Here is a 25,846-nt window from a genome sequence, read left to right on the forward strand (position 1 = left end):
GATCTCTGTGAGCTGGAGGCCAGCCTGATCTACAGAACTAATCCCAAGACATCCAGGACTACCCAGAGAAACCTTGTCTTGGAAGAGGGAGGGGGAGGAAGGAGGGGGAGAAGAAGAGGGAAAGGGAGAAAGGGAGAGGGAGGAGAAGGAGAAGAAAAGAAGAAGAAGAATTATTTAACAGTTACCTATGATAATTTTTCAAATAGCTTTTTTGTGTGTGTGATGGTGGTGTTTGTTTTTTGAGACAAGGTCTAACTATATAGCTCTTGCTGATACTGGTACTCACTGTGTACATCAGTCTGGTCTCACATTCCCAATGATCTTTTTGTTTCTGCCTCCTGAGTTTTAGGACTAAAGGCTTATGTTAGTACCAAAGGCTTATGTTATACCTCCTTACTTCTTAGTAATTGTTAAGTCCTCTGCCTTTACTACTTCTCCCATTCCTTAAAATCTTGGCCTATCACTTTTAGGACATTTTGCATTCCTGTTTAAGATTTCACTAATATTTGAAACATAAAATTTTGTTGTTTTATTTTGGTCTCTCTCAGGGACACTTCTAATATCAATATAGAGGTAGTCATTTGCATTATATATATTTAAAACATGGCATGGTAGACCATCTCCTCTAGGAAAGTTCAAGACTGTGTTCTGAAATCATGTAGACTCCTAGGATTATAGAATATATATGACAAATTCATATGCTCTTCAGTGTCTCCCTCTATTCTTCTCTGGTCTGGTGCATGGTGAATACAGCTCTACCACTGAGCTATAGCCCCAGTCTCTTTGGCTTCTTAATTTACAGCATTGCAGAAACTAAAAGAATGGTTTCTTTTACCTCTTTTTACATTTGTTTATATATTGGGAGAGTTTATTACAGTCCATGTATGGAGATCAGAAAACAACCTGTTTCTCCCTCCATTATGTGGATTCAGAGAATGGAATGCAGATTGTCAGGTCTTTGGGCTCCCGTTGGGTAGAAAATTCCTTTACCTGTTGAACCATCTTTCAGGCCCCTTGAGAAAGGATAAATTGTTTGTTTGTGAAATTTTCTGGTGAATTTGTCACAGTGAATCTTTCTTAAATAAGAGAACACATAATTCTTTTAAAAGAAAACATCATTTGAGTTGGCAAGAATTATGTGTTCAACAGTTCAATATGCTCAACAGTTAAAGGAGCTTGCCACCTAGACTGACAACCTGAATTCAATTCCTAGGACCCAAATGGTGGAAGGAGAGAATAGACTCTGGCAAGCTATCTTCTGACTTCCACAAGTACGCCATGGCACATGTATGCCCATAAGGATAAAAGCAGAAAAATAAATAAATGTGAAGAAGTGTAAAAATAATAAAAATGGAAGGTAGGGTGTCATACACCTTCAATCTCAGCATACAGGAAACAGAGGCAGGTGGATCTCTGTGAGTTTGAGACCAGTCTGGTCTACATGAAGGGCTTCAGGCTAGCTAAGGCTGTTTAGTAGGGCTATATCTCAAATTAATAATAATAATAATAGTGGTAGTAGTAGTAGTAATTTTTAAAAACATTGATAGCTATGAACAGTACTTTTAAATTGTTGTGAAACTGAAAGTTCCATCATTAGAATATAAATGTAGCTAAATATCAGCACTTAAAAATTGATATTGAAACAACTTGACAAATATAAGAATAGCTACAATAGCCTAAAGCAAAAAACTAGTAAGTTTTCTTATAAAGAACTATTTAGCAGGGCTAAGAGATAGGCTAGGGGTTAAAAGCACTGGCTGCTCTTCTAGAAGGGCCTGGTTCAATACCCAGCATTCACATGATAGCTCACAACCATCTATAACTCCAATTCCAGGAAACCTGATGCTCTCTTCTGACTTTTGGCTTCTATGGGCACCAGGTATACAAATGGTTCACAGACATACAGGCAGGCAAAACCCCCATACATATTAAATAAAAAATAAAAAATTTAAAACTATTTAGTAATCATTTTAGGCCTTCTATTTCATGAGTCTCTGTTAGGGAAATTAAACTATGCCACTGTAATACAAGGAAAAATGTAGAATATATTGAAATGTAGCTAAAGAATACATAAACAATGTGAGTAAAAAAACTCAACCTTTTCTTAGAAAAACAGCCAGTAAACCACAATCTGCCAGTGAACTTCAATTTTAAAATGATATGTAGCAAATGGGCTGCAGAGCTGTCCCAGCAGTTCATGAAACATACAGCCCTTGCAGAGGACCTCAGCTTGACTCTCCACACCCAAGGCAGGGTCACAATTTGCCTATAAACCCAGCTCCATTGGCTCTTAGTAGCCTTTTCTGGAATCTTTGTACATATATATACACACACGGCACAAAAGTTAAAATAAAAATAAATCTTTTAAACTTATTTTATTTATTTTAATTTTAATTATTTTAACTTTAATTGATTATTTTTTAATAATGTTTTGTTGAGCGCAATGCACTAGGCAATGTACTAGACAGTAATTAGAATACTGCCTGCAGCCAAAATTGTTCTTTAGAATACATTGTTACAGAGAATAAAAATCATTTAGAATAATGTGATGAGCAAATCTCTGTAGTGTGTCTTGGTTTTTTCTGAGTGATAAAAACAGAAGACAACTCGACCCTAAGCATCAGCTATCGTATATGCTCTTAGAGAAGCTAACACTGACAAATTTTGCAATTGTTATTTTGAAAACTTATTTTATCATTAATTAAAAACATTTTTATATGCCATTAACACATTTTGTAGCATAAACTTAGAATAACTTCTTTAACTCTTAGGGAGCTATTGGAGAAATTGATTTAAACAGTTTCCCTAATAAAGAGAATATTGACTAACAACTTTTATGTTCTTCTATCATTAATATGGTAATTATTTGGAATTTCCACTCAGAATTCTTTGTGTATTTGTTTTTCGAGATAGGTTTTCTCTATGTAGCTTTGACTGTCCTGGAACTTGATCTGTAGACCAGGCTGGCCTCTAACTTAGAAATTCACCTGCCTCTGCCTCCAAAGTGCTGGTATCAAAGGCATGCGCCACTACCTCCCAGCTCCTTCCTGAATATTTGTAAGACATTTAAAGAAATTGTATGGGTGTTAGTGTGACTGCATGTATGTATATGCCTGGTTCCTTCAGGGTCCAAAAGGAGCTGTCTAATCTTCTAGAACTGGGTTACAAATAGTTGTGAGCCACTATGTATATGCTAATGTGCCTAACTGCTGAGGTATCTCTCCAGGCTCCTGAATATTTATTTTTCTTCTATCCTATGAATATAACAGAGTGTGATTGTAGATTTAAGTTAAAATATTTAGTTATTGATCATGGTATATGTAGCTCATCTTGACAATTCATGTGAAAACTTATTTTAGGCCACTGAGGTAGGTCAGTGAGTGGGTAAAGGACTTGCTACCCAATCCTAGCAACCTCAGTTTGCAGCACCCCAGAAGCTTCTGCATTTTTTTCTATTGTAGCTTTCTACCTCTAGGAGTAACTATAATCTTGATTTTTGTTATTAAGTTTTGTTTATCATTTTCTTTGTCTTGTGTCTTATGTAGCATAAGCTGGCCTCATGGTGTATAGCTAAAGATGGCCTTGACCTCCTGATTCTCCTGTCCTCGTCTCCCAGTCACTAGGGTTACAAGTGTGTACCACTATGCCTGGCTTTTATTTTTTTTTTTTTTATTTTTTTTTTTTTTGAGACAAACCCTCTATGTAGTCCGAGCTGGGACTTCAGGCTTACATTTCCTTTTTCTTTCTTTTTTTTTAATAGTTTTATTACCTACATATGTACTTCTAAATAATATAACCTATTTTTACCAGTTTTTAAATTTCAGAGTGGGGGACTAGACAAGGGGAAATCATTTGAAATGTAAATAAAAAATATATCGAATAAAAAAAAAGTTTAAAAAAATTTCAGATTTTAAATAAAATCATACAGAATTCTTTAGTGTTTTGTTAGTTTGATATGATTTTTATTTTAACCATTCAGAATATGCCAAAGGTAGATTGAAATTATGAATATGAAGCTTTGTTTCATCTTGACTTCCAGAAAAAAATTCTATTAATGACTTGTTGCATGCTAGCGCCTCTTCCTGACCTTTAACTGAATTGTCTACTATTCTGGGCACTGTGACAGGGGTTTCTCACAGCAATTATGTTAGATAATAAAAGGAGTAACGTGGCTTTACAGACTCTGTACAATTCCCTTTTATCGACTTCTTAATATCTCTATATGATTCTCTATCACCTTATAAACATTACAGTGACAGTACTGACCTTGTAATACTTTTTTTTTTGCTATTTTATTTGCTTTTTAACATTGTTTAAAATTATTTGTGTGTGTGCATCTGTGAGAGAGAGAAAGAGAAAGAGAGAGATGTAAATTAGGGTTCATGTGTGTCTCAGTGTGTGTATATATCACAGTGTGTGTGAAAGTCAGAGGATAACTATTAGGAGCCCATTCTCTCCTTTCACCCTGAGTTTCTGGGATCAAACTCAAGAAGACATCAAGCTCACTTGTTAAGCACTTTCACTGGCTATTTTGTTGACTTGTATCTACTTTTTTTTTTTTTTTTTTTGAGAAAGAGTCATACTCTATAGCTCAAACTGTCTTAAAACTCTTGGCCATTCTACTGAGTACTGGGAGTATAGGCATGAGCCACATGCTTGGGTGATTTTGTTATGTAAGTGTGACTGTTAATGTATTTATAAAGTAGGTGTTTGTCTGTCTGTCTGTGTGTGTGTGTGTGTGCCTGTTTTTAGCTACAGGAAACAATTCAGTCAGGAAAACATTGTTTTATAGAAATAATACTTTGTTTTTTTCAGGTGAAACTCCCCCCAATGATGGAAATCATAACTGCGGAGCAGCTGATGGAATATTTAGGTCAGTGCAGAAGACAAAGTGACGTTTGGATCTTTTTCAAAATCAAATGAAGTTTTTAAAGCTGTTACTTTACTGGTGCTATTAGATATTCTATTTTAAAATTATAGTTCTGAATCTGCTAATTAAAATTTTTACCACTGTATTGCTATTCTTAGCTGTTAAGACATTCTGGCTTTCTTAATGAAGGAAGCAATGTGTTGAGTTGCATTCCTTCCTGGACTTCTTTCTCGAAACCTCTGGAGGAGGGCTGAAGAGACGGCCCATCCCCTTGAGCACTGACTGCTCTTGCAGAGGACCCCCTTCTCAGTTCCAGCACCCACAGTGTGTCTGCAACTCCAGCTTTAGGGGATCCTACTTTATCTTCTTGCTTTCATAGGTATTAGGCCTGTACATTGTGTATATACATACATATAAACACTTAGACACTTAGACAAAAAAGTAGTAATTCAGCTTATAGGCTATCTACATGAAATTGAACTTGTCTAGAGAGAATTAGTTATACATTGTACTATGCCTTTTGCAATTTGGGAAACAGCTTATATATTACCAAATAAGATATCTTTCTCCATATCTTTCTAGTATTTTTAGTCATTAAATATTTATTTAAAAAATATTGTTAGTCAAGTGCTAGGGAGATGACTTAGTTGGTAAAGACCAGCATAGGCAATAAAGCAAGACTCAAAGATAGATAGATAGATAGATAGATAGATAGATAGATAGATAGATACTTAGATAGATAGACAGACAGACAGACAGATTGATGGATGGTAGGTAGGTAGGTAAGTAGATAGCTAATAGTTTGTCTCAAATGTTCCAGACAACCAGCTAACTGGGTGAGAAAGAGAGAGGGGGAGGGGAGGAGAGATAGGGAGAGTAAGTTGACAAAACTAATCTCAATCTAGGATTTCTACCCTGCCTTTGACCATTCAGTTCCCAGATAAATGACACACAACCTTTATATTGTAATAAGCCTTAATCAGCACTAGAGCAGGGCAGATTATCTACCCTTTAAGCCATTAGAATCTACTTCTCCATCAGTAACCCCAAGTTATAATTTGCCATATTATATCTGGGCAGCTTTTAGCTCCAATTGGCTAGCCCTTGTGGCTACGTTTTTATGATTCATCTACCCCATGAGGGCTTTCTCCTCTCTCCACCTTCTTCTCCCTCCTTGTGGTATTCCTCTTTGTATTTTTTACTGGAGCAATCTGTAACCCCCCAGCATAGCAGAATTCTTTGTGTTTCTTTAAACATTTTCTCTGAAACATCTTTGTCGGAATCAGCTAACAAAATGTCATCTATGTAATGATAAATGATAGATTGGGGAAATTGCTTACAAATTATTTCCAATGGTTATTGCACAATATATTAATGTTGGACTTTCCCTGTGAAAGTTTAATATTCCCTGTGGAAGTACCTTCCAATGGTATCTTTTAATTGGCCACTGTTGTTCAGAATAGGTACTGAGAAAGCAACCTTTCCCTATCCTGCTCATGCAAGAGTACTGTGAAAAAGCAATCTCAAGTCAATTATTTAGGTAAAGGAAGTCCAGGCTGTAAAGGACCCATTGGTTGAATTACTCCAGTTGTTCTGTAGACTAAGCTGGCCTTGAACTCAGAGATCCAGCCACCTCTTAAATCCATTATCCTTTTCCATTTTCCTGATTTCTTTTTTGTGACAAACACAGGGGAATTCCATGGACTGGTAGACTTCTATATGTTGAGCCTTCAGCTATTCTTGTACCAGTTGTTCAAGTGACTGCAATTTTTCTTTTGTTACAGGCCTCTGCTCTTGCCACACAGTCAGTTTGATAACCATTTTTTGGGCTAGGCTGTTGGTATTTTAGCAGTGGCCCCTTTTATAAATTTGGAAACTTGGTCCCAGTGAGGTCCTATGTTTGGACAATGGGCACAACTTGGGATTGCTCTCAATCACCTGTATCAAACAGGGGGAGTTTAAGAGAAGAAATTGAAAGTGGGGCTTTTAGAAAGTGTGTGTGTGTGTGTGTGTGTGATATACATGCATACATATATATTTCATATTTATTAATTCATGTTTACTGGCTAAGGACCTCATAGTTATAGGTAAATTACTCTAAATACTTAAATATATACAGAGAAAGGCTAGATTAGTAGACTTCAGACAGCCAAGATGATGCCAAGGAGAGTATAAAGAGGGTAGGGAGATGGGATGGGATGGGATCAGAGTCACTGGATTCAGATGAGGAAGAGCCCAAATCAGCTCATGTAAAGACTAACTTTTTTGCTGTGAATGAGCTGTGACTTCATTGAGGACACTGGACATAGCACTGACTTCACAAAAATGCTATAACACGGATAGTATATTGTCATATATGAGTGTTTTTCTTTAAACACACACACACATACACACACACACACACACACACACATACACACAATTCCAGGGACTTGAGTGATGATGGCTCAGTGTTAGGAGCACTTGTTGCTGTTCCAGAGGACTGAGTTTGTTTCCCCAAACTCATGTCAGTTAGCTCATAACTGCCTGTAATTCCAGACTAGATTCAAGGGATCTAACACCTTCTTCTCCTGGTTTACATGGGTACCTACATGCATGGCAAACACTAACACTATATATTGTATATAAATAAAAAATAAAATTGAATCTTTTAAAATATATATAAGATGTGCATAATGATACATGCTTTAATCCTGGCACTCTGGAAGCAGAGGTAGGTGGATCTCTGAGTTCAAGGCCAGCTTAGTCTACAGAACGAGCTCCAGGACAGCCAGGGCTACACAGAAACCTTGTTTAGGGAAAAAAAGAAAGAAGAAAAGAAAGAAGGAAGGAAGAAAGGAAGGAAGGAAGGAAGAGAGGGAGGGAGGGGGAAAGGGAGGAAAGGAAGGAAGGAAGGAAGAGAGGGAGGGAGGGAGGAAGGAAGGAAGGAAGGAAGGAAGGAAGGAAGGAAGGAAGGAAGGAAGGAAGGAAGGAAGGAAGGAAGGAAACAAAGAAGAGGGGAAGGAGAGTGTAGTTTTATGTCAACAACAGCTTTGGTGTTTGATGTGGCTGCTCTTCCAGAGCTCCTAACCTCTAAACCACCTCTCCAGTCCAAACTATGAAAGAAAGAAAGAAAGAAAGCTAGCTGGTTTGCTTAAAGGAAGAACATCTTATGATGTTTATGCATAACTGAAAAGCAGTCTACCTGAAAAAGGTAAGACTTCACAGTGGTATGGGTTCAGCAGTCAACTCTGGATGATGGGCAGATGCATTACTATAAAACCAGGACAAACCACACAGTATCCCTATGCTATTCACAAATTCTTCACATCCAGAGTACAACAGGTTATAAAATATGGCATTTTATCACAGGAAAGTGGGTAGGGTTGGGGACTTCACCGACCAATTCTGTCATAAGCTGTGTGTGTGTGTGTGTGTGTGTGTGTGTGTGTGTGTGTTTAATGATAAAATCCTTGTACTGAGGAAGAAGTAGGCAGGAGGATCCCAAGTTCAAGACTAGTCTAGGTTACATAATGAGCACCTGTCTCAAAATAAGCAAAACAGGCTGGAGAGATGGCTTAGGGCCATCTACTGCTTTTCCAAATGACTTGCGTTCAGGTCCTAATATCCATGTAAAGTAGCTTACAGCTGCCTGTAATTCCAGACCTGACACTGTCTTCTGGCCTCTGTAGGCATTTATGTCACATGTATGTATACACATATAACATTTAAAAAATATTTTAAGGATGCATTGCATGTGTGCATGCATGTGTGCATGTGTGTGTGTGTGTGTGTGCGTGCGTGCGTGTATGTGCCTCTGTGTGTGTGTGTGTGTGTGTGTGTGTGTGTGTGTGTAGTGCCCCTGGGGGCCAGAAGGTATAGGCTCTCCTGTGGCTGGGTAACAGGCAGTTGTGAGCTGCCTGACATGGGTGCCAGGAACCAAACTCAGGTCCCCTTAAAGAGTAATATGTGCTCTTAACTGCTGAGCTATATTTCCAGCTGTCTTACACATAATTTTAAAAATATAATAAATCTTTAAAAATTGACATAGGAAAAGAATACTTTTGTGAAACAGAGTCTTGCATACCCCATGTTGTCCTAGAGCTGACAGTCATCTCCCTTCAAGCTCCATGGAGAGCTGTGGGAAACAAGTGCCTTTTTTTATGCAAAGAATGTTTTGAAAGCAAGTACAGGTACAGAGGTGGAATAATCTAGACAAAAGTATGCTCTTAAGAGATCATCTATTTACATGTCTAAAAGTTAAAGGTGTTTCTTAGTAACCCAATTTCTTCTTTTTTAAAAAAAATTATTATAAGGACTGTAGGTTTAGTTCAGTGATTAGAGCATACCTTTGCACTCAATGAAGCTCTGGGTTTGATCTCCAGTGCATGTACACACACGAGCAATCAGATTCTTGTATTACAATTTCTTCCTAAACTATATGGTTCCAGCATTGTGTGGTTAGAACACTAGTAATAATACAAAGAACTCAAGAAGGTAGACTTCAGAGAGCCAAATAACCCCATTAAAAATGGGGTATAGGCCAGGTGGTGGTGGCGCACACCTGTAATCCCAGCACTCTGGGAGGCAGAGGCAGGTGGATTTCTGAGTTCGAGGCCAGCCTGGTCTACAGAGTGAGTTCCAGGACAGTCAGGGCCATACAGAGAAACCCTGTCCTGAAAAAAACAAATCGAAAAAACAAACAAACAAAAAACAAAAAAAAATGGGGTACAGAGCTAAACAAAGAATTTTCACCTAAAGAATATCGTATGGCTGAGAAGCACCTAAAGAAATGTTCAACATCCTTATTCATCAGGGAAATGCAAATCAAAATGACCCTGAGATTTCACCTCATACCAGTCAGAATGGCTAAGATCAAAAACTCAGGAGAAAACAGGTGCTGGCTAGGATGTGGAGAAAGAGGAACACTCCTCCACTGCTGGTGGGGTTGCAAGCTGGTACAACCACTCTAGAAATCAGTCTGGCAGTTCCTCAGAAAACTGGGAATGATACTTCTAGAGGACCCCACTATACCACTCCTGGGCATATACCCAGAGGATTCCCCAGCATGTAATAAGGATACATGCTCCACTATGTTCATAGCAGCCCTATTTATAATAGCCAGAAGCTGGAAAGAACCCAGATGTCCCTTAAGGGAGGAATGGATACAGAAAATGTGGTATATATACACAATGGAGTACTATTCAGCTATTAAAAACAATGAATTCATGAAATTCTTAGACAAATGGATGGAACTAGAGAATATCATCTTAAGTGAGGTAACCCAGTCTCAAAAGATCACTCATGGTGTACACTCACTGATAAGTGGATATTAGCCTAGAAGCTTGGAATACCCAAAACACAATTCACATATGGAATGGTGCCCAACAAGAAGGAAGGAGTGGCCCCTGGTCCTGGAAAGGCTCAGTGCAGCAGTGTAGGGGAATACCAGGATAGGGAAGTGGGAAGGCATGGATTGGGGAACAAGGGGAGGGAAAAGGGCTTATGGGAATTTCGGGGAGGGGGGAATCCAAGAAAGGGGAAATCATTTGAAATGTAAATAAAGAATATATAGAATTTTTAAAAAAAAGAACACTAGTAGTCTTGTGTTCTAATAAATCATCCTAGTGTTTAAAGGAACTAAACAATAATCCTTTGTCATTTCACTGCATCTTTGGGTTAGGAATCTGGATGGCAGCCTCATTCAAGGTCTTAGGAAGCTGCAGACATGGTAGCCATCAGCACTGCCACTTCAGGTGAAAAGGCAGCTATGAAGAACTGGTGGCTGTTCACACACTCAGTTGATGGCAGGACTCAGTTTTTCATAGTTGTGGTACTAAAGCTCTTAGCTACCTGATGGCTTTGGGCTGGAAACCTCCTGCCATAGGAGCCTTTCCATAAAGAGCTTCACAACATGGAACATGTCTTCAGAGGAAAGCAGTAAAAGTGCTCTATTTTATATTCTAATATAGAAGCGACACCTCATTGCTCCATCATATTTTGTTTGTTAGAGGTAAATCAGCCACCTGTAATCCCAGCACTGGAGAGACTGGGGCATGATCTCAAGGCTAGCCTGAACTACAAATATGACTCTGGCTCAAGAACACAGAAGGGGAAAAAAGAAAACCAAGATGAGTCAGTAAATCCATTCTGCGTTCGAGGATATATTTTTAAAAGGCATAAATATCAAGAGTCTTGTCATTAATCCCCAACCTTTTGTCTCTGTAAGAACATCATTTAACATTCCACATCCTTGACTAACTAACATGGTAGCCAAGAAATCAAATACAATCTTTCATCAAAGTAAACATGAAACACAAATGAAATACAGGATTCAAGCAGACCACTCACCTTCTTCATTGTCTGAATAAATATATAGAATTGATAGTTCTTGTATAAGTAAAATAAAGCCATTGTTGATATAACTTCACTGTCTTAAGATAAAATAATAGATTGATGTCTATAGAAGTTCTTTTGTTTTCAGAGTTGCAAAATCTAAGTAGTTTTCAACCTGTGGGTCACATATCAGATATTTGCATTATGATTCATAACAGTAGCAAAATTGCAGATATGAAGTAGCAGCGAAATAATTTTATGACTGGGGATCATAACAAGTAGAGGACTTATATTAAAGGGTTGCAGCATTAGGAAGGTTAAGAACCATTGGCTCAAGAGAATATTTGGTGTAATCTTTATAAATTTATCTCAAAGTAGAAAGGAAAGCTTATAGTAAAGCAGTTTTGTTGACTTGTTAGTTACGTGGGTAAGAAGCTAATTCCATACTGTTTCTCTCATACATAATTCCTTACTGTTTCTACCAACATAAGTTCCATTTAAATTGAAAGATTTGAACATTTAAAAGTGGACACATAATAGATAAAGTATATATAAATATCTGTAAACTCTAAAGAGTTAAAGACCTTTCAGAATCTACACAGCTATTTCCATTTGGGGAAAAATATAGCAAGCAAACAAACAACAAACTATCATAAAGTATAAAAAAGAAAAAAGACTATGGAAAAAATCTTTACTACATATATCAGAGAAATTGTGCTAATTCCTCTCAACTTTGAAAGATCATTTATGGTCATCGAGTTGGAAGAGTGAGCAAAGGTACCTGCCGCAGGGCTGACCACCTGATGTCGGTCCCCAAGCCCTGCGTGATGGGAGGAAAGATCTGGATCCCACAACTTGTTCTCTGACCTCCACCTGTGCACACACGTACACACACACACACACACACACAGAGAGAGAGAGAGAGAGAGAGAGAGAGAGAGAGAGAGAGAGAGAGAGAGAGAGAGAACGAGAACAATAGCTACTCTTTCCAGAGGATTCAGTTCAATTACACCCACCAGGGAACAGCTCACAGCTGTCTATAATTGCCAGGGGAGTTGGCACACTCCTCTCTCACTTCTGAGGTGCCCATATGATGCACAGACATACATGCAGCAAAAAACCCATACACAGAAATAAAAACTTAAAAGTGTGTGTGTGTGTGCGTGTGTGTGCATGTGTGTGCATGCGTGTGGGTGTATAGAGAGAACAAGATCAGAAAGATACTACATAATAAAAGTGTCCACACATTTTTTAAGTTTTTAAAAATATATTGAAAAGTTTTACATGTATTAAAAAATGATAGCATCTGTAGTTTGTGAGACCATTGGAGAAGTAGTTAAATTATTTATAGCAATTGAAGTTTGTTTATTCTTTGGGATGTCTATGGGTCATAGAAAGATGCTCAAATATATTGTAAATGTAAAATAAAAGAATATTCAAGTTAGTATTTATGGCATAGACTTCCAAGACTAGTTATTCAGGAGGCTAAGGCAGGAGGATCTCTAGTTCAAGGCCATCCTGGGTAACTTGGTGAGACTTTATCTTAAAGACTAAAAGAGGAAGGGCTAAAGAGATGATTCAGTGGTTAAGAGCACTTTCTGCTCTTGCAGAGGATCTGGGTTCGATTCTTAGCACCCACGTGGCAACTCACAACCCTCTGTAACCACAGTTCCAGGAATACCTCTGATACCCTACTTCTTGGCAACAGACACACATGTACACAGATATATATACCGGCAAAACACCCATATATATGTTTTATTATTATTATTTAAAGGGGGCTGGAAATATAGTTCAGTGAGTAGAGTGCTTGCCTGTCATGAATAGGCCTTTGGGTTCAGTCCACAGCACCACAAAATAGAAGAACTAAAGGAAGGGAAAGTTCATGAGCATTGTACTGGGTACTCTGAAAACTACATACAGCGAAGAGTTATCCTCGACTTTCTCTGGAGAGAACTAAGGGACCAGCTTTATAAGCAACCTGTTGCTGCAATGTTTAAAAGTTTATAGATAGGGGCTGAAGAGATAGATGGCTTAGTGATTAAGAACACTGAATGCTCTTTCAGAGGTCCTGAATTCAATTCTCAGTAACCATATGGTAGCTCACAACCATTTGTAATGGGATCCAATGCCATCTTCTAGTATGTCTGAAGATAGCTACAGTGTGCTTATATAATTTTTTAAGTTTATAATTAAAATATTTTATAAGCAGAAAGAATATTTTTAAAGGCAACTCATAATTTCTTTTTACAGGTGATTACATGCTTGAGGCAAAGCCAAAAGAAATCTCAGAAATTCAACGTGTAAATTATGAACAGGTAATAAACATTACTTTTATATTAAAATATGTAATTTTGCATTATGAATTTACACATTGATCTTTGTGAGTTGAAACTTTTTCTATACAGAACTAAAGAGCAAGTTTGTTTGGCTTTGCCAGCCACTTAAGTTCAAGTCTATGGCTTATCCTTTCTTTTTTTTTTCCTTAAAAACTACCCTTTAAAATGTAAAAATAGTTCTTAGCTCAAAGCCATATTTGGTTCAAAAGCCATGATTTTGGGATTCCTGTTTTCTATGCCTGTATGTCTAGTGATTTATTGGTACCATCTTATAAATCTGTACAGGATAACTTGGCATTTTCTTGAAAAGTTTACTCTCAAGTAAATTTGTCATTGATTTTTCCTCTTTTATCATTTAAGTGATTATCATTTTTCCAGTGCTGAGAATTGAATTCAATACCTTGTACATGCCAAGGAAGATCTCTTCCAGTCCTCAAGTTATGCTCAGGATAAAGTTGAGCAAATGTTGCCTGAGATGTCAGGACACACTCTGTAATTGTATAATTTCAACAGGTCCACATTTTTGGTACATCCTTTTGAGATCCTGTTCTGTAGTAAAGATATAGTAGGAAAGGCCCACGCCCAAAGCTGGGAGCAAACAAGCCTCATTTTCTTCAGGATTTTTTGTATGTGTTAATAGAAAGAAAAAGAAATTAACTTCATTGTTGTCTGTTTTGTTTTTGTTTTGTTTTGTTTTGTTTTTGAGACAGGGTTTCTGTGTGTAGCCCTGGCTGTCCTGGAACTCACTCTGTAGACCAGGCTGACCTCAAACTCATAGACCCACCTGCTTTTGCCTCCTGGGTACTGGGATTAAAAATTAGCTTCTTTTTGTGGAAGGGAGGGTCATCACTTCTACTGTAAAGGAAATGAACATCACTGGGGATTCATTTTCACTGTCCAAACAACTTTTAAAATATGTGATCAGCTGGGCATAGTAAAACCTGATCTGTATAGACTTCCAAACCAACCAGAGCTACATAGTGAGACCCTGTCTCAAAAACAAAAGCAAGAAAACAATCAGGCCCAAATCCACATTAGGAAACAAAACTCATTTCTAGTTTTCAGAGTTTGTTTGTTTATCGAGACAGGATTTCACTGTGTAGACTTGGCTGGCCTGGAGCTCACAATGTAGACCAGGCTGGTCTCAAACTCACAGAGTTTGAGCTAGGGTTAACTTACAAAGTTTCTTGAATTTAAATGTTCTTATAATCTTGTAATACAGTTGAAAAACCAACTTCTTGCATTATAAATAATCTATAGCTAAAGTCAACTTTGTATGCTGATTTAACTTTTATTAGAAAAGACTGGAACATAACTTAGAAAACCCAAGTTACTACTCAGTAACTTTCCCAAAAATTACTAGGAGAATGTATAACTTAGAGCAGTGATGACTTTTTAAATTTTATGTGTATTGCTGTTTTGCCTGCGTGTGTGTCTTTGTGAGAATGTCATTTTGGGCTGCTCTTAACCAGTGAGCTGCCACCACCCCCCTAGAACAGTGATTTTTCAAACAGTTTTTAGCAGTAGGCATCTACTTCTAGTATATAAAACTAATAAATGACATTTTAATTGTTTTTTAAGTTAGCATAGAAAGTAATGTGTTACATCATGAAATTTGCATGCATGCTTGTTCTTAAGTCACCCTCCGGTGCCCTCCCCTTCCCTTCCCTTCTTCTCCCCAGTGCCCTTCCTGCTTTATATGAATTCATTAATGTCATTTTTTCCTCCCTTTTCCCCTACACCTTTAGATTTCATCTTCCTCCCTTTCCAAGTCCTCTTTCTAATCTCATGACTTATGTCCACATAAAACATAATATATTTTAAGTATGAAATTATAAGGTTCAATTTATTTCATGTATATGAATGCTTATATAATTTCTTACTGAACTCAAGAGAGTTTTTTTTGATAACACCAAAACTGAAATTCAAAATAGTAACTGGTCAACCTAGTGTCATTTCGCTTTTGTTGGAGGTCCTAAGGATCTGTCTGACAGGTGTTCGAAGGTGACAGCAGCATGTTTGTCCCCTTCGAACCGATGGGCAGTCCGGATGCATTTGCATTAGTAGACGGCTTGGACTCCTGAAGAGTGGACGGAAAGCTCTGCTGTTTCACTTTGAGACAAAGGAGATCTGAGGGCTTAAGGCAGACACACCTCCATTGCACTGAGACGGTTCAGTGCATAAAGGAATTGAATTCCTGGAACCCAGGTGGTAAATTCCTAGCTTTGCCAAGTAGATAAAGGTCTTCATAGTGTAAGGATGGCAACAGGAGTTCATTTTTTATTTCATTTATTTATTTTTATAGTTGTAGGGTATTTAATGAGAACTTTGCACAAGCTAGCAGTAGTGAGGGCTCTACCACTAAGCTGGACCTTCAGCCTGACAGTTTTTTAAATGATTGCAAATGTGTTTGCAAAACAGGCTTTTGTTTAAGTTTGCTGTGGCAAATATCACATCATTTATTCTAAGAGATCAGGAGGCAGAGAGCAGAGGACTGAAAGTCTACTGCAGAGCTGAAGATGTGGATTTATCTAGTGTGTACGAAGCCCTGGGTTTGATTCCTAGTGCTGAAGGACTATAATAAAAAAATGAATAAAATAAAATTAGAAAATGAAAAGAAAGCATTGATGGGAATAACTTGAGTTGTTTTTTTTTTTTTTTTTTTTTTTTTTTTTGAAACAGTCTTGCTATGTTGCTTAGGCTAGTCTGGAAGTCTTGGGTTCACCGCTGGGCTGTGGTGGTGCACGCCTGTAATCCCAGCACTTGGGAGGCAGAGGCAGGCAGATCTCTGAGTTCAAGGCCAGCCTGGTCTACAGAGTGAGTTCCAGGACAGCCAGGGCTACACAGAGAAACCCTGTCTGGAAAAAAACAAAACAAAACAAAACAAAGGAAGTCTTGGGTTCAAATGAGAACTGTATGGGGACTATAGGCACATACCACTACATACAACTTTTTTTATGGTAATTATTCTTCTGAACTCTACTTCTTCCCTTTGTGTTTTCAGAATATGAGTGATGCTATGGCGATCTTGCACAAACTGCAGACAGGCCTGGATGTGAATGTTAGGTTCACCGGGGTACGAGTTTTCGAGTACACACCAGAGTGCATAGTCTTTGATCTTCTAGATATTCCTTTGTATCATGGGTGGTTAGTGGACCCTCAGGTAAGTAGAATTTGAGTTATATAAACATAGGGGGCTGGAAAGATGCTTTAGTGGTTAAGAGCACTGGCTACTGTAGACAGGTCACAACTGTCTGTAACTCTAGTTCCAAGGGATCCATTGTCCTCTTCTGACTCATGCAGCCACCAGGCATGCTACTGGGACACAGACACACATGTAGGCAAAATATTTATATATGCAAAATAAAAATGCATCAGTTATATAAATACAAATTCAGGAAAGTTATTCTAAACACATATATTTATATTTTTATATACATATTCTAAATTGTCTTGTTTTTTATATTTAATTATATGTAATTTATGGTTAATTTATATTTAACAGTATATATTATTTTATATATTATATAGTATATATTAATTGCTAACCATTACTTATTATTTATTGTTAATTAATAATATTATGACTTAATTTTATCATATATGTCTTATATAGTAATTGTTGTAATAATATATGTAATATTCTATAATAGATAATAATACATTATTATATAATATTTAATAATTATATATATACTTAATTAAATTTATTTATTTATATGTTTAACTGCCTGTCAGTGTCCCATTGCTCTGTTATTTGCTGAAAAAAAATCACTTAGGACCAATTAATTATCTTGTTATTCACTTGAAAAGTGACACAGACACACACACCTATTTTTGTTCAATTTTTTTAAATAGTTGCAAGAAGGTGAAATCATAATGCCATTTGTTTGTTTTGTTTTTATTTTTTGTTTTTTGTGACCAGGCTCTATGGTATCCCAGGCTGACCTGGCACTTACTATATAGTCCAGGCTGGCCTTGAATCCACAGCCATCGTGCCTTAGCTTAATCTAGGTTTTTGTGCTCTAGACTCTGCCTAACACCACTTCCTGCCTTTGTCTGACATTCCCACTTTACTGTAGTGACACTTGCTGTTTTTCTCTTAGCTAAGCGGGTCAGCTTGTTTCTCTCAGAGCTGCTAATGTTGATGCAGATCCTGGCATGAAACCCGGAGTCCTGTGCATGCCAGGCAAGTCTGCACTCTCAGCCCAGCTCAGCTTTGTAGTGAATGGATTAATACTCACTGTGAACTGTTATTCTCCTGGTACCTTGTTCTCTCAGATCTTCACATATTTGGTTCTTTGTATATCAAAAGTTCTTGTCAAATACTATGTTGTCAGAGAGGCCCTCTCTAAACTTATTACTCTTCCTCTTGACTCCATTTTCTCTCTATTTGTTATGTTTTTACCATTTATCATTAACTATAATTATTATCTATTCATTTACTTAATTTGTCAATAAATGCTAATTTTATGGGTCTGGGATTTTATGTCTCAGCATTTAGAATAGGGTGTTGCACACAGTAGGTGCTTAATAAATATTGACTGATGGAATACATTGTGTCTCCATTAGCTATTGAGAAAGAGAAGGCATCATAGCAGAGGCTTGCCTGTCTGTTGCTCCATCCCCGTCTGTTGCTAAAAGCAAATGGTATTCTGGGCAGTACAGGAGTAGTTCACTTTAACAAGTGATATCTATGAGTTTTTTTGTTTTTGTTTTTTTGGGGTTTTTGGGGGCGATGGTTTTTTGAGACAGGGTTTCTCTGTAAGCCCTGGCTGTCCTGGAACTTTCTCTGTAGACCAGGCTGGCCTCGAACTAAGAAATTTGCCTGCCTCTGCCTCCCAAGTGCTGGGATTAAAGGGGTGTGCCACCACTGCCTGGCTGATACTCTTTCACTGAGAATGTCACTAAAAGTCCCATGCCCAGCATTTTACACATACCAAGTGTTTTACTCTTGTGAATATCACAACATTAAACTCAAACCACCTGTTTGTATGTGTAGCTAGCTATAAATTGTTCAGTACATGGGTAAATAATATGCTTACAGAAAAAAATGGACTTCAATGTAGTACAGAGATAGCAAACCAGTTGTTTCCAGTCTAGGCAGAGGCTCTCAAGAGAAGCCTCAGGGCTTTAGATCTGTTTCATTCACTTGCTTTCTAACAAATCCTGATGCTCAGAAGAGAACAAGAAAAGGCAAAAGCTTTAAAACCTTTCAAAACTGTATGCTTCTTTGAATTCTAATTCTGTGGTCTCTAAATAACTATCTTGCTTAGATGTAATAGTGAACACCTTTACTACCAGCATTTGGAAGACAGGCAGACATCTTTCTGAATTGAGGCTAGCATGGTCTATATAGAGAATTCCAGGACAGCTAGGGCTACTTTGTCTCAAAATAAAAAACTATCTTGCATTATCTTTTGAATAATGAACACTAGAATTCAGTCACTCGAGAAGATGTTTCTAAATGATTGATAATTAATATTTTATTTTATTTTATTTTATTTTATTTTATTTTATTTTATTTTATTTTATTTTAGAGACAGGGTCTCATGCATTCTACACTGCCTTCAAACTCACTATGTAACAGTGGAATCACCTTGAATTTCTGATCCACCTGCCTCCACCTCCCAAGTACTAAGGCTACAGGTACAGGCCACCACACTCTCTGTAGCAAAGGTCAGAGGACAATGGGATGGCATCAGTGAATGAAGAGAAAAAACACCCATAATTCTGTCCTTGTAAAATCATTTTTCAAGAATGAAGCAAAGTGCTTTTGAAATTACATTTTAGAAATTTGCTATCACTATGGCTTTATTAGTAGAAATATAAATAATTATTGGGCAAGAAGTAAAAATACTCCAAATAGAAAAATAGATAAAATGTATATAACATAGATAAATCTAAGTTACTGATGATTACCAAATTAACATATATTTTTGGGTACTAGAAACTTCTAAACTCTGCAAAAATAACAGAAATTAGAAGGAGAATTAATGAAATTAAAATATTTCAAAGACCTAACATTAATTGTTAAAAAAGAAAATAACAATTTCTGTCTTTAATTTTGTGATAAGTCTTGCTTTGTTGCTGAGTTTGTCCTCAGCAAATGCTCCAAAAGACAATGATTGTGGGCTGGATTAAGACAAATTTGTGTTTTGATGTTGATAAGAGACACACATAAAATATGATTATATAGACAGATTGTAAGAACAAAATAATACCTCAAAATTGATAAATGAAAAGTGATGGACAGATGGCATGGGCATTCTGAGTTTGAGGCAAGCCTGGGACTTATGAGACCTCCATGTGAGAGAAAGACAGAGAGACAGAGAGAGAGAGAGAGAGAGAGAGAGAGAGAGACAGAGACAGAGACAGAGACAGAGACAGAGACAGAGAGAGAGACTGTCATAGGAGGAGGAGGTTCAGCACCAAGGTCACAGGCACGTGCCACCATGCTGTTTGAAAACATCTGTGTTTTATTTGAACTCTAATATTTTCTTTTCTTTTTTATTTTTTTATGTGTATGGATGTTTTGTCTGCATGTATATGTGTATACTATGTTAGTGCAATGCCTTTGGAGACCAATAGAGGATGTTGGCTTCTGGAACTGGAGTTGCAGACAGACATGACACCTCTATGGGTACTAGGAAAATAACTCAGATCCTCTGAAAAAAACAGCCAGTGCTTTTAGCTCTGAGTCATATCTCTACCCCTGAATTTTTCTTATTTTTCTCTTGAATACCTCTTATATTATAATGGCTTAAATGCATCTTTATAGTCTTAAAGTTGCATGTAATAACTATCATTTTTGTACAGTATAACTGCAGTAGGTTTCATAATGTGTATGAAACTGCTTTTGAAGATTCTATGCTGACTTTCTCCTAAATTTTTCCATTTAGTGTCGTTATTAGAAAACATGCTTACAAAGTGAGGGGCTCGCCTTTGTTACTGTTCCCGATCTTTCCAGGACTAATGAGACCATCATTTGTTTTTCAGATTGATGACATTGTAAAAGCTGTTGGTAACTGCAGCTACAACCAACTGGTAGAGAAGATCATCTCCTGTAAGCAATCAGACAACAGCCAGTTGGTTAGTGAAGGTCGGTGAGTGCTGCTCAGGCCTGGGGAAATAACTTGTCTTGAAATTTATTGAGTTTACAGTTAGCTTTTATAAGTATACAAAATAATGGTTTCTTTATAGCATATTCATAGCTGCAAATTGTTTATATAGAAATTCTAAAAATAATACAAGTAGTGCCACTTGCAAGAATTAAGAGAAGCATTTGTAGGCATGCCAGGAAAGGATTCTTTTTTCAGAGCCATATTCATCTGGCATGTAAAGTCAGGGCAGGATGCTAATAGAACGCTTTGAATCACTTATAGCTTTGGCATAGTCAGACGTCCAATGAAGTGAGTCTTTTTTTTTTAATTGACCCTGAACCCTCTATCTGAGGAGAGTGTATGTATTCTCCACTGTGTCTCAGTGCAGTGCATTATAAAAGCCTCATTCTGGAACATGAGTAACTGACCAAGATTACCAACTTCACTGTTACAGAGACAGGTCAATATTTTTTCAGCCTTTTTTCCCTTCTCAAGAGTTCTTTGTCAGTTTTCCTCAATAAATATACATTTACTCCACTTAAAAATATATATAACCTTTTTTCATCTGTGCTCCAGTTAATAGTGAGTAAAGAGATTTGCAACCAGAATGTTCTTAGGCTGGAAGCCATTTGCATAAACTTTCACCATCACTCACTCAGTTCTTGCTTAGAATGGTAAAGGAAAGGAAAGAAGAAGAAAAGAAAAAAGAAATATAAGAAGAGGCAGGGACACGGGATGAGTCTCTCACTCAGACAAAGTTCTTCAACATGTAGCACAATAAAAATGGATTATATATAACACATTTTTAGAAATTAAAGCTAGTTATTATAAGGATATACTATAGGCTAGGGGCTGGGCAAGGTGACATACATCATTAATACCAGCACTCAGGAGGCAGAGGCAAGAGGATCTTTGTGAGTTTGAGACCAGTCTGGTCTACGTAATAAGTTTCAGGAGACCCAGGACTACTACATAGAGACCCTATCTCAAAAACAAACAAAACAATGATCTAGGCTAGGGAGATGACTCAGCTGGTAAAATGCCTGATATGTAAGACCTGTCTGTATTGGATCTCTTCTATCCCACATAAAACCAAGCACTTCAGAGACAGGAGGACCTGGGACAAGCTGGTCAGCCATTCTAGCTAAATTGCTGAGAGCTCTGTCTCAAACAAAAGGAGATAGCTACAAGGAAGACATTAACCTACATTAATCCCTGACCCTCTACATGAACACACTCTTGTTTACATATGCATGCACACACATGAACACACACACCAAAAACAAAAGACAATATAAAAGCATATAAATTGATGTTTACATAACTCTCATTAACTAATCCTACTAATTGTGTTTATTATCCAGGATCTTAATATATTAATGCAAAAAGACAAGTAATAAAATTTTATCCCAGTCTATTAATTGAAAAGATAATATAAACATACAAGAACTCTGATTTTTGATTTGTATGACAACTGTTTTATTACAATTTAAGACAGAAAAGTTTACATTTTAGGAAGGAAACAAGCAATAAAGCTATTATATCATAAAAATGTTGTCTGCCTGGTGTAGTTTCTCATGCTTCTTCTAATCCTAGTGCTTTAGAATTGGGATAGGAGAGCTGCTGTGATTTTGAGTCCAGCCTGAGCTGAAGCTGTATAAGTTGCAGGCCAATATGGGCTACAGCATGAGGCCAAGCAAGAATTTTTTTTTCTCCATAAGTTCATTAAATGTACGTCTTCCTTCTATATTCCCAGGGTCGGATATATTCCGAAAAGAAGCCTATAAAGGAAATTTTTCTATCTACAGAATCTACTTTATCACCAGCACTCCATACACTTTTAGAATTATAGAATTCTAGGGCTGATAAGATGTCTCGGCAGGTAAAAGCACTTCCCACAGCAAACCTAATGACCTGAGTTTGATCCCTATTACCAATGACAGAAAGCAAGACCCAACTTTTTAGACTCTCCTTTTTCAGGAGAAAGTTAGCCTCTGATGTCTACATGCATCCAGTAGCATGCATGTGCAACACACACACACACACACACACACACACACAAACAAACACACATTAATAATACTACTACTAATAACTCTTTAAAATATAATTCAATGGTAATTGAAAGAACAAAATTCAAAATGTTAAGTATCAGGATGAATTCATGAAAGGGAGTTTGGGTGAGAAGTGACTGGATTCTTCCCATGACAGGCTGCAATCCCACGAGGGTAGGAGTTGGTAGCACACTAAATCCAATGAGCACAGGAAAGTCAGTTCCTTCGTTACTTTTCTTTTTCCCCCCTAACCTGACAGTATAAGTCATTGCTTCTCTGACACTGACTCCTCAGGGTAATGGGCAGGTGTCGGTACATAGTGTGGACAGTTGGGAAGAATACCTTGGTAAAACCAGGAAGGAGTCACCTGTCTGCTGTGCATATAATTTTAGGGTACATATACCATGCATGTTTATTATAAAGTCTTCAATATGCTAATTCAATAGCAATGAAACTCTAAATGATTTTTACACTAAGAAGTAATCATATATGAAGTTTATCACAGATTAAAAAGCTAAACTAGTTTTCTGATAGTAAGAAATAGCATTATGTAGTGTGTTTAAAATAATGGCAGCCATGACGTGTGTAAGACCCCCAAGTTCACACAAACAGGGAAGAGACACTGGTGTTTTCGCTCACATTTCAGCAACTCCTCATGTGGTTTGCCATCATATCTGCTTCCTTTTTGTTTATAGCCTTCCGCTGTGCCTTCCTTTTGAATCAGTAAGATGCCCAAGCCAGTTTGTTTCTAGCCTTATAGGTTTTAGTCTTAAATGAAAACTACTTTTTAGCCCAAACATTCCATGAAACTTCAAAATATAAGAAATACTTTTACTAGCCTTCCTTTTGATGGGAAAATGCTATACTGCTGACGTCAAAAGCAGCCACTTTCCTGTTTGGTACCGACACCTGTAAGCACAGCACAGCATTGCGGCATTGTTACAGTAAACAGCGGTCATCATGTTTCCTCTTGAGTGGCCGTGCCTCCTGAATATGGTTGCTATAATAATTGCTTGTGACATGAAAATAAGAATGAATAAGGAGCACTCCCCCTCCCCCAAGTACCAACTGCCAGACTCTCCCAAAGCCGGTCATTTAGTTTCACATCCTTTTAGGAGTACCTTCTTAACAACTATTCCCGGGATAAACACATGCTTATAAACTAACCCCAGGATGTTTACTCAAACTTTCTTTTTGCCCAGTTGCATTCATATTATCCTCATTAAGTAGAGGCAATAACTATTAATTTATTAAATAATATCCATCATTTTCTTTGTCCAAATATATTTTGAGAAGTCTCAAAAACTATAAAAAGTTAGACTCTCTTGGTGAACATTCACATGTTCTTTACTTAATCCACCAGTTGTTCGCACATTGAATACCTGCATTTTTTCTGTATTCCTACACAACACACTTTCTCTTCCTAAAGCATATCAGAGCTAATTACAAGTGTCACATCACTTCACTCATGAATGTGTCATCATTGTCTCTTTGAAAGAAAGAATTCTGCTTAACTTCTCCATTGTGATCACAGAGCTGTTAGGCAAGGCTGTGTCACCTAGCATGCTGTTTATGTGCTCCCGGGTTAGTTTGTTTTAAAGATTTATTTATTTAGTATGTATACAGTGTTCTACCTGCATGTATGTTAGCAGGCCAAAAGAGGGCACCAGATCTCATTATAGATAGTTATGAGCCACCATGTGGTTGCTGGGAATTAAACTCAAATCCTCAGATAAAATGGTAGGCATAAAAATAATTCTAAGTTGATTGAAAGAGGAATTATAAACATTTTCAGGTAAAATTGCAGATTTACATGGAAAATATTTCTGATAAGATTCAAGAAATATCTAGAAAAACATTAAAATTGACTATTTCATGGAAATTATACAGATAAAATGGTAGACATAAAAAACTTTCTAAAGTAATTGAAGGTGGAATTAAAAATATTTTGTGATAAAATCAGAGATTTACATGGAAAACATTTCTGATGAAATAGAAAAAATATATAGAAAAACAGAATTATTTTTATGCCTACCATTTTATCTGTAGAATTTTCCATGAAACAGTCAATTTTAACATGTTTTTCTATATATTTCTTGAATTTTATCAGAAATATTTTCCATTTAAATCTTCATTTTTATCAGAAAATGTTTATAGTTCCACTTTCAATCAACTTAGGAATACTTTTATGCCTATCATTATTATATCTATATAAACTTTTCCATGATAATCTTCAATTTTAACATGTTTCTCTACATTTTTCTACAATTTTATTAGAAATGTTTTCCATGTAAATCTTCAATTCTATCATAAAATGTTTCTACTTCCTTTTTCAATTAATTTAGCAATGTTTTTATGTCTCCCACTTTTACTCTTTAACTTTCCATGAAAAGTGTCAATTTTAATGTGTTTTTCTATATATCTCTTCTATTTTATCAGAAATATTTTCCATGTAAGTCTTCAATTTTATCACAAAATGCTTTTATTTCAAAAGAACATGCTTTTCAAAAAAAAAAAGAACAACAAAAACAACAACAACAACAACAAAAAACCCAATACCTCAAATCCTGTAGAAGAGCAGCCTGTGCTCTTAACCACTGAGCCATCTCTCAAGCCCACTCTTGGGTTTCTTAACCATCCCTCTAACTTTTATACATTTCTTTCAATGTATACTCCAGCCAAGGATTAGATAGCAGTCATAATAGCTTCAATCTCTGTCATTTAGAATAGATACCTGTTTCCCTTTTCCTTTCTCGTCTTTCCTGCTTTATTTTAAACTTTTATTTTATCCCTTGAGAATTTCATAGGTTTTTTTTCTTTCCATTAACTAATTTATTCACTTTACATCCTGATTACAGCCCCCCCCCAGCTCCGCATCCCTACCCCTCCCCTTCACCTCTGTATCACCCCACCCTGGCACTTCAAGTCACTGAGTGGGACTTCAAGTCCCACTGAGGTCAGCCAAAGCAGACCAGTTAGGGGAACAGGATCCATAGGCAGGCAGCAGAGTCAGGGACAGCCTATGCTCCACTTGTTCGGGGACCCACATGAAGGCCAACCTTCACATCTGCTGCATATATGCAGGGGGCCTAGGTCTCCGGAAGCCCCCAGGGGTCCAGGGTAGTTGACTCTGTCATACAGTATGTTTTTATCATATTCTTTCCT

The 25,846-nt window shown here is 37.0% G+C and overlaps 1 protein-coding gene across 1 annotated transcript in view; it reads left to right on the forward strand.

Moving 5' to 3' along the window:
- Mindy2 (MINDY lysine 48 deubiquitinase 2) overlaps nt 1-25,846 on the forward strand; it is a 56,152-nt gene that overhangs the window by 7,654 nt on the left and 22,652 nt on the right. Inside the window, exons 2-5 of the mRNA XM_052187872.1 lie at nt 4,816-4,873; nt 13,439-13,503; nt 16,529-16,687; nt 20,524-20,626. Of these exons, the coding sequence (XP_052043832.1) occupies nt 4,816-4,873; nt 13,439-13,503; nt 16,529-16,687; nt 20,524-20,626 (385 nt within the window). The remainder of the gene's footprint in view (nt 1-4,815; nt 4,874-13,438; nt 13,504-16,528; nt 16,688-20,523; nt 20,627-25,846) is intronic.

This window comes from Apodemus sylvaticus, chromosome 7 (assembly GCF_947179515.1).
Source record: "Apodemus sylvaticus chromosome 7, mApoSyl1.1, whole genome shotgun sequence".
In the NCBI taxonomy this organism is placed as follows: Eukaryota; Metazoa; Chordata; class Mammalia; order Rodentia; family Muridae; genus Apodemus; species Apodemus sylvaticus.